At 36.4% G+C, this 10,432-nt stretch overlaps 1 protein-coding gene across 1 annotated transcript; it reads right to left on the bottom strand.

Annotated features, from left to right (window-relative positions):
* Positions 1–359: 359 nt before the first annotated feature.
* LOC144964641 (synaptosomal-associated protein 47-like) lies at positions 360–10,427 on the bottom strand. The gene is made up of 3 exons (XM_078899129.1): positions 9,476–10,427; positions 4,562–4,811; positions 360–1,293 (listed from the first exon to the last, which is right to left on the bottom strand). Exons 1-3 carry the CDS (start codon positions 10,256–10,258, stop codon positions 1,013–1,015), a joined length of 1,314 nt encoding a protein of 437 aa, XP_078755255.1. The 5' UTR covers positions 10,259–10,427; the 3' UTR covers positions 360–1,012.
* Between the last annotated feature and the right edge of the window lie 5 nt (positions 10,428–10,432).

The following is a 10,432-nucleotide window of genomic DNA, read 5'->3' as shown; positions in this document are numbered from 1 at the left end:
CCCCCTGCCCACTACTGGAGGTCAGGAGCCCCACCCAGGTGTGTGTGTGTGTGTGTGTGTGTGTGTGTGTTTGTTTTGTGCCAGGGCCATGTTATACTGAAAATGATGTAATAAAGTGGTTAGTAGCCTACACACACACACTCACACTAACACGCACACTCACACACAGAGGGGGGGGGGGGGGGGGGGGGGGGGGGGAGGACAAGGGGAAAAAAAAAAAAAAAAAAAAAAAATATATATATATATATATATATATATATATATATATATATATATATATATATATATATATATATATATATATATATATATATATATATACCCCTATATATAAATAAGTATAAGCAAGCAAACTCGAACTCGGTAGTCAACTTTAATAGACAAAAAAATGTATTAATGTATACGTAAAAAAAGAGTTTAAAAAATGAAAGCCCAAAGTTCCCGATTGCGTCATAATTATATATATTGGGAGAAGTTCACAATTTAAAATGAAGAAAAAAAAATAACAATACCTATCGGTGATAACATTTTCATGGGGATTGACATACTTTTATGGGTCATCAAAAATTGTCTGCTGTCCTACGGAATTCTCAACATGATGATGATGATGATGATGATAATGAGGAAAAGGAGGAGGAGAAGGAGGAGGAGGAGGAGGAGGAGGAGGGGAAGAAGAAGAAGAAGAAGAAGAAGAAGAAGAAGAAGAAGAAGAAGAAGAAGAAGAAGAAGAAGAAGAAGAAGAAGAAGAAGAAGAAGGAGGAGGAGGAGGAGGAGGAGGAGGAGAAGTCCACAAGTATATCAATTAAGATGGAACAATAATGTTATGAAACATTCTGACATAGTTCTGCCTATTTTTTTTAAATTCAACGCATTCAAAGCTTTATTCGACGATTACATAATTAAATAAGAAATGATAGGGTTGTCCAATGAGAGGAGTGGAATAATAAGGTTTCACTGTCCTCCATTTTTATTTTACTTTTACGCCTTTAACTTTAAAATTGTTCAAGAATCATCATATTATTCTGTCCATTGTTTTCTTTAGCTTGGATAGCTTGTCTGTTTCTTTGGTGACAGCACTTGTAAGTTCATCAATTTCTTCAAGCTGTTCATCTTGCACTTTTTGAACATCTAAAGCTAACGATTTCAAATTTGTCAACTCCCCTGATAAAAGTGACATTTCTTGACCACTGGGAACCTTCATAGACGTTTGAATAGGACGCAGATGATCCACTTCTTCTTTATCGTGGCTTGAATTAAGAGATGATGGAATTGACCTTGGCTCAAATGGGCAATCTGTTGAGAAAGATAGAAAAAAAAACAAAGAAAAATAATCACACAGTTACCCACTGCCTCAAAGTGGTATTATGTCCGGTTGGATGTGATACAACCAGAAAGACCAAAAGCAAGTGATTTTAGTTTTTGTCGCTTTCAGAATCTATATCAAAACAAAACAAACGAACATCCATTATAGCGCAGTATCCACTAAACATGCTCAAAGCAGTTTACAGGGGGTTCATAACTGACAGCAACACTTATTATATGCAAGTTAGGTGATATAACTTTTTTTTTGACAGAGGCAATGCTGTTAACACCTGCGAGTAAAAAGCACTCAACTATGCCCCACTCAGAAAAAGGACTAAACCCTGAACTTTCGGATCCGAATTTGAGTGACATATCACAAGACCATATAGCTGCACAACTTTGTCCTCAATACAACATATAAATTAAACCCAAGTTTCTTATTTTTAATTGTAAATTTGATTTATGCATCTAGGTCACCGTGACAAAACACGGTGTTTTGAAGCGGAGGTCACAATAGGCTATATAATTTATATTATAAATGGATTGCTGGTAAAAACAAGGAATTTGATGGAGTGTAAGATTGACTTTATGTTGACGATATAGCATTTGGGGTGGGGGGGGGGGGAGTAAATAAGGTTTTACTATGACATATCGTTCAAACAATTTTGAAAATTGGCATTTGAGTAAAGAAACCCAATTTTGAACAATGGTACAGCAGCAACTGAATGGTGGACTGCTCTAAAAATGACATTTACTCATTGATAGAATCTTATGTATTCATGTAAATATGATATCAGTGACCAAAATTAGTGAGTGAGTCAAAGCAAAAATCAAATCAAATCAAACATATAAGATCCTTTGTATATTAGCACTCTTAATATATCTATCAGAGCTTAGAGCAAGGTAATTCACACCTGAGTTGAATGTGGTAACCTGTGTGAAGTGCTTTAACCTGGGATACATCACTGGGACCAGAAATCAGTAATTATTGTCACACATCTGGTTACTGGCCATGCTTAACATTGCCATGCTTGACACGCTAACTAAACAAGACACTACACTGTAGTCCTTTCACTCACTAAACCACATAAAATACATTGAAAATGTAAAGATTTAGTCTGCTCGTCTTCTCTACTTTACACAGAATAGCCTTGATTAACATAAATGTCATGTCTATGAACATAATAATGCCATTTTCTCCCTACTTAATTTTTTTTTCATAAAGTTTACAGTGCCTTTTGCGATGTTAAAAAATATACGTTGAAAAAATTCAAACCTAAAATCCTCATAAATGTTTTTTGTTATCAAGCTTTATATAATCTTTGTATTCGTTATCATAATATACATATATTCATAGCTAAATGCAGTATATTTGTACAGGTAGTCCTTGAGAACCATAAGACCCATGGAGCTGCCAGTTTCTGTAGCATTAAATGAACAGTAGCAATCTCTTGCCACCCTTTGGATTGGCCACTAGTAAGTGACAAAATACTTTCCACTAGACCCAGCTACCCAATCATTGCTGAGTGAACATGGAGGTCAGAAAAAAAAAACCTTGCATGACATAGGGATCAATAACAAGTCCCATTGCGAGTAAATATAGCAACCTATCAACAAAGCTGTTGGGACCCTCATCATAAGTGGTGACTGTCTACATAAATTAAATCAGGCATCAAGCGTAAGTATGAACAAATGAATTAAGACCCTGATCACAGCTAATCTTTTATGATCTAGAAACCTGGTCATAATCCAGTTGAAAAGAGGGCATTGCAATAGAATATCTTTCTCTTTCTTTTCACCTCCTTCCTTAAATTGCACCCAGGAATTCCATGAGGGAATATTATGGATGATACATCAAATAAATGCCCAAAGCCAACAAGAACCTCTGTGCTGTCCAATAGAGCAACTTTAGGATTAACAATCTAGCCCAAGGAAGAAAAGGACAAAATGTGCGGCTATGTGGTCTTGTGGTATGATACTCGCTTTCGGATCAGAAGGTCCTGGGTTCGAGCCTCGCACTCGGCGCATAGTTGAGTCCTTGGAAAAGGTTCTTTACTCACATTCTCTCACCATACTCAGGTGTAAAATAAGTACATGACCGTTAACAGAGTTGTCTTTGTCTGAAAAATTGTAATATCGCCTAACAGGTGGCATGTCCCATCCTATATGTTAAATGTTGCTGTTGACCAGGGACCCCTTGAAAAGCGCTTTGAGCACATTTAGTGGATATTGCTTTATATAAAGCTCAATTATTTTTTTTTAAAGTGGAACTCAATCCTTTGAAATCTCAGGCTACTGTGAAATGCCCTAAACATGCCCGAAAAATCAACAGATGGATCAACAACTTCCTGAAAAGTCATAACCAATCAGTGATTATCGACGGTGAATCATCCAAGTCTGTTCCAGTTGAATCTGGTGTTCCTCAAGGCTCAGTCCTTGGCCCTAATCTCTTTCTCTTTTATATTTATGACCTGGCGGATGGTCTTGAACCGAACATCCGCCTTTTTGCAGATGACACAATTGCATACTTGATAATAAAATTACAAGAAGTTTCCTTTCATCACTGTCCCAACGTCATATCTGATGGAGAGGGGTATCAGCGCTGTAACACACATTCACACAGTCCTGAAATCGTCTCAACATTGTATATAGAGGGGATCTGCAACTACGGCTGACATCCATGACCCCAAACATTGACAAACTCATGGACACACACCGAATTCATCACATTAAATGGGATGGCCACCAAGTTGATGCATTGGTGCATTATTTTTTAGTGCCATTGATGTGTGAGTGAATGTGACAGTATTAAAGAGAGAGAGAGAGAGAGAGAGAGAGAGAGAGAGAGAGAGAGAGAGAGAGGGGAGAGAGAGGGAGAGAGAGAGGAGGGAGGGGAGGGGAGAGAGAGAGAAAGAGAGAGAGAGAGAGAGAGAGAGAGAGAGAGAGAGAGAGAGAGAGAGAGAGAGAGAGAGAGAGAGAGAGAGAGAGAGAGAGAGAGAGAGAGAGGGAGGGAGGGAAGGAGAGAGAGATTTGCACAATAATATCAGAAAAACTATCTTTTGTCTTTGTCTTAGTCATTTTATGTTGATGTTGAAAAAGCGGGATGGGGGCATGGACTGGACACCCAGCCCTAGGGGGGCGATGACCCAATTAAGTTTGAGAACCACTGATTTAAACCGACCAAACATAATACTGCTTTGAGGCAGTGGGTCCCATATTAATAAGAGAAAAAAAATCAGATTGAAATAATATTGAATACCTTTCAATCTGGAAAATTTTCCAATCATTGACCTTTCATGTTGTGTCCATGCTTTCATAATTTCTGAACTAATAGGTTCAATATTATCAGGACGGTAGTTTTCAAGTTGTTGTAGCAAGTGTTGTGCTCTGACAGACACAATGGTACATTTTCTGTCTGATTTGCCGATAAGGTACTGAGTAATACACAATTCCCAAGCACTGATCACCTGCACTCTAGAGACGTCACACCAGTTGAAGTACTGAATGCCCTGATAAGAAAGAAAAAAAAATCAATAGTTGGTCATTTCATCAATATTAAGTTCTTATCTTGAAATAAAACAAACAACCCCCTGCCCCCCTATTTATAAAAAAATTTTTAAATAGGGTAAGTCGCCCCAAATCCATACGCATTTTCTACCTCAAATTCTAACTGTTCTAACTGCATATTGGTTCAACTTAACTCTCCTCTGTTTGAAAAACTCAATTATTTGACATCTTTTGATTGGTTTGATGTAAATATATGTGAGGTATTATTGGTTAACTTAAAAAATGAAAATAGATTACCATAACCGATTGCCCCGAATATGTTCATGCCCCAAACCCATATACGACTTGCCCCAAATCAGCACAACATTAAATTTATAGTCAAACAGCCTAAAATATTTCGAAATGATGTTTATACGACAATGACGTGGTAGCATTTCAGCTTCAGTTTATGTAAAAAGACTAATGGTGTGGATGTTTCCCCTATCAAACAACAGATTAATATAACACAAAAGACATGATAGTAATGGTTATTGGCACGTATTGAAACGGTATTATTTTTGGTTTTGAACCCCTTGTTTTTAGAATCACATTTCGCGGATACGCAGTGTATACATGCTGACATTTTGAAATTAATGCAATCTTTTGGATACTTGGATTAACAGTTCGGATTTGGGGCAAGGCATGTACGGTTTTGGGGCATGGGGTAAAGTGGTGTGCCCCAAATCCATACGAGAGAGAAATATGCGCTTAAAATGCTTTTTATATTTTACTGACAAAACATTTATGTAAATGACTGTAGCGAAATGACTTTGGTTTAAGTATAAATTTCTGGTTGACAATGAATCAATGCAACCACAGGTAAGTCTTAACCACAATGAGGCATAGGCGCCATCCATATCACCAAGATCTTGGTACGGTACAGGACCGTGTATTGTTGTTACTTGTGGAGGAGGAAATCCACTGGATGTTATCTGAGTATTGTTGTCTCCCAGGGATTTACCTCTGATCAAATTTCCTGTGAAACTGTAATAGAGATGAATGAGATGAAAGGTTGGTGTTATTTTGGAAGCCTGGCAAGCCAAGCCCATGGTTTTGACAACGTTATGGTAGGAAGAGCTCATTTTTTGTTTTTGTGATTTGTCATGTGTTCAGGGTTGGAAATTAAATAAAATTTCAGTCATCATACCAACCAATAATCTTGGCCATTTGCGTTTGGACCGAGGAGGAGAGAGGACTAAAAAGTTGCTCCCCTTTAAACTAAAATATTCATCTTTGTTTCATATATTACACGCTTGTCGATACCAACCAATAATCTTGGCCATTTGCGTTTGGACCGAGGAGGAGAGAGGACTAAAAAGTTGCTCCCCTTTAAACTAAAATATTCATCTTTGTTTCATATATTACATGCTTGTCGCACTAAGTCCACACAAAGAACGTAGACTTATTTTAACAAGTGTAGTGTTGTGTTGGCTCTGGTGAGGATGGCTTATATATAGCACATTGTGGTTATGTAAAATTTTGTGTTTATTTAAAATGAAATCTTTGGAGTTGTGGTTTTTTTATTTAAAGTATTATACGTTGAGTGTGCCCTTTAATTGTCATTTACATATTTCCCTGTTTTATATTTCTGAATAGTTTAATGGTAATTGTGCGCATTATTAACTGATATCAGTTGGAGTAATTTAATTATTTTTGTGTGATTATAAATTATATTATAATATTATATTTCTCTCTATAATGTAGTGTGCCAACAGGCTTGGGGCAAGAGACTTTCATGCTATAGACAGGCTTGTGGCAAGAGACTCCCCAGTTATAACTGAACTTCCTCAGAATGATTTTCCCCATTACTTTATGAAACTTTGTGCGTGACCCTATCAAACTTATTTGATTTAAAAGAATTATCGCAACAAACAATTCGTAACGATCAACAAAACATTTGTGACCATATTATAATTGTTCCAGCATTTATTGATTATAAAAGGACAAAATCCACGGACTATCACTTTTGAAGAGATAGACTATCCATTTCCGAAATAATATTCGGTGCTGATCAGTGGACGTCAACAGGAGCTCTAACATTCATTAGTTTAATATTATCTTAAGGTAAGGGCGCATTGTAAAATTAGAAAGTAATTGCTTTTCTTTTCTTTTCATCATTATTGTGTTCTGTGTTGTCTAGTGACGTGAGTGGGGTGCATGTTAGGGTATCTGGCAAAGGTCAGGACAAAGCCAAGTAATCTCATTCCAAGACAAAGACAGAAAGCATGTTGGAAAACAGATATATATAGGGGATAGAAGACACAGTAAGTGCCTCCTTGGGAGGTCAGGAAACCCATCCAGTACTTGGTTTCAACTTGGAAAAGGAACCAAATTCCTATACAATAGATTAGCTTCATTTATAACAATATTTTGAATTACAGTTCATAATGACTGGTGCAAAAATGTCGATTTTTATGTAAAGTTAAAGATCTTCTGATTATAAAAAAAAATCAAATCGCCATGAAAAAGAGCATTATGGAAACACATGAAAAGGTTTTATGTGACACACTCTGAAGCGTATGGATTTGGGGCGTGTACTGGTTTGGGGTAACCTACCCTAATCAAAACACATTTTAACAAACTTCCAAGAAAAAGTATAATGAAGTAGAATAATTTCATATAATTATAGTCAACCTTCCAAAATCGAGAGCATGATACACAAACAGCAGGTCTGGAGATGGGATAGTACTGCTGAGAATTAACTTTATATTTGGTGTAAATTATATACACTAATTGAAAAAGACACCTGGTTTATCAGGTAACTTTTTTTATGATACACATTGCTGCCGGGTGGGACATCAATAAAAATGCAGAACTATACAATGAGCTTAGATTTATAAATATGTTGGCAAAGACTGAGGATAAGATTTCATTACGTATATTCTATATCTCATTGAATACAAGACATGGCCACAAAAGGGTTACCGTAATCTAAAAATACTGAGATATTACTCATTGAATCAAAAGTTTTATTGAATCAGAGCTTGTTGAATCTTAGGTCCGCTAGCCTCATTTCCAGTTGCCATTTACTTTTACATAGTTCTTTAAAGGACATTAATACCAAAGCATGCAGAATGATGGAGAATATCATTTGTTTGTCATGTTAATCTTTAATCAATTATGGTTTGATTCCAGCATATCAATTTTTAAACAATGTAAACAATAGTGAGAAGACAAATTCATTATTTTCAGATTAGAGATGGCCTACATCGGTGTTGTTCATGATTTTAATAACTACAGTTAAGACAATATTAAATAGTAAAATAATAACATAAAAATCCTTTCATTCATCCCCGTGGGGATATTTATTTGTCCTTATGATACAAAAATTGGGATAACTCAAAAGTCATCTGCGATGCAGTACCACAAATTGACCAAGAGCAAGGTTAATTACCCAGAGCCACACAGGGCAACAAATATGGGTTGGACCTGGTACAACCAAATTACAAAGCAATAACTGTGCCCTGCTGCTCTCAATCACATGATGGTAGTCACTATTTTCAGGACTAAGTCTACTACATTCACTTTGATAATGCGCTGATTATAGACATAGAGGTCCTACTTTCAGAAAGTTTAAAGCTTTTCAAGTTTGATTTAAGTAAACGATAACTTTGAAAACTCGAATTTTGTTCATGGCAGTGAAATGAAAATAATAAATCAGGCGCATTTTCCAAGAGCTAAAATGGCACTGAAAAGAAAATAATACTACACTTTCAAAAGTTGAAAGAAAAATTCACAAAGTTGTCCCGCAAGAGGACTTGTACCCCTGCTTCCAAAGGCTCAAACAAGAGGTCGCATTTAGAACCTAGAAACACTAAAGGACTACTTTGAAGGTGACATCATAGAATAAAATGTGAGGCAAACATGTTGGTATTATAGACTGAATATATCTAAAACAGAATGTATGACGGTATCTAAAAATAATAACCCACCAGCCTGTGTAATAACAAGCAGAGGACAAACAATACAACAAGTTGAATGTTTCAAATATTTAGGCTTCAATGTAACATCCAATGGAAAATCAGATTGTGAAATAAAGAAAAGAATAGGTATGGCGAAGAATGCATTCAACCAGCTGCATACAATTATGAAAAACAGGAATATTAGCATGAAAACAAAAATCAAAGTCCTGGATTGCTATGTACTGTCTGTGCTGCTATATGGTTGTGAGAGCTGGACCATAAACAAGACCATGGTTAAAAGACTGGAGGCAGTGGAAATGTGGTTTTACAGAAGAATGATGAGGGTGTCATGGATGGAAAGGAAAAGAAATGAAGAAATTTTAGAAATGGCCAACAGAAAAAGATCACTGATAACAAAAATCATCAAACGCCAAATGGAATTTTTAGGACACATTATCCGCCACCCTGGTTTGGAAATACTCGCCTTGACTGGAAAGATGAATGGAAAAAGAATAAGAGGAAGACAAAGAATAACGTATTTGAAAGGGATAAGAACTTGGACAGATGAAGCTGAGAAAGGTGGCGCTGCTTTAATAGAATTGGCAAGAGATAGATCAGCTTGGCGGAAGATGACCTCCGACGTCTGCTTCAGATATGGAACTACATGAGATGAGATTATAGACTCAGTCTTCAAACTTATTGACTGCTTGTTCAGATTCACATACCTTCTGATATTCATTCATTATCGTAAGGCCCTTTTTCTCAACAGTCACAATGCACTTCATCAGCGGTCCTTTGCTATTATGAGACACATCACGGTATAAGGCATCAATCGGAAAAATATCTGAAGCATCATCTTTATTCAAAACAAGAAATTTTTCCTCAGCAACACTTTTGGGGATTCTCCATCTTGGAAACCATGACTTCAGCCCTTGAGTAAAGCGAGAGGCGACCTCAAGATCTTGATTAATTTCAATCATTTTCACTGATGCATTACGCAACTGTTGTCCTTGTTCCACAAGCTGACTTCCAGCAGCTGCCAAACTTTTATTGGAGTCAACCACACTTCTTAAAAGTTCTTTACCCATTTGAGTTGTCTGAGCGTTTTCATCACTCGCAGCATATTCTTGGTCAATTTTTGAGGACTTTTCTCCGACCATTGATTGAAAAAAGTGTTCAATAAATATGAAAGTTTCATCCCTATTTTCAAAAGAAGAAAACCAGTATTTTTCATTTTTCGTTGCCGAAACTGAAAATAAAACTGTAATTGCTGGGAATATAAAAGTTGAAGAGGTCTTTTTAAAACATAAAATATTGGAGAATAGTAATTCAAATTCAAAATCAGAACTTTCTCTTGACTCTCTTTTATGTTGGCAGAACAATAGTTTGTCGGCAAATAGTTTCAAAACACCATACTTCCATTCCCTTTTTCTACTTGAGGGTGTGGGAGCAGAAGTGGAACTGCACCCGTCGTCATAGTAGCTTGTATTCCACTCACAGATAATCATTGAGCTCTCCGTGGGCGATTCCAATGGCAGTAAAAAAAAACTACATGAAATTTGTTTCTGTTTTATAATTTCAATTACAGCCCAAATATAATGGTAATCAATTATAGCAACTGACTCACAAAAGACTTTTCAAGCTTACTACATTTGTTGATGCTTTTTTTTTGTTTACAGGAT

The sequence above is a fragment of the Berghia stephanieae genome, chromosome 2, assembly GCF_034508935.2.
Source record: "Berghia stephanieae isolate SIO BIC M18660-M18661 chromosome 2, UCSD_Bste_1.3, whole genome shotgun sequence".
NCBI classification, from domain to species: Eukaryota; Metazoa; Mollusca; class Gastropoda; order Nudibranchia; family Aeolidiidae; genus Berghia; species Berghia stephanieae.
The sequence above is the reverse complement of the archived record's forward strand: the minus strand, read 5'-3'. Positions and strand labels throughout refer to the sequence as shown.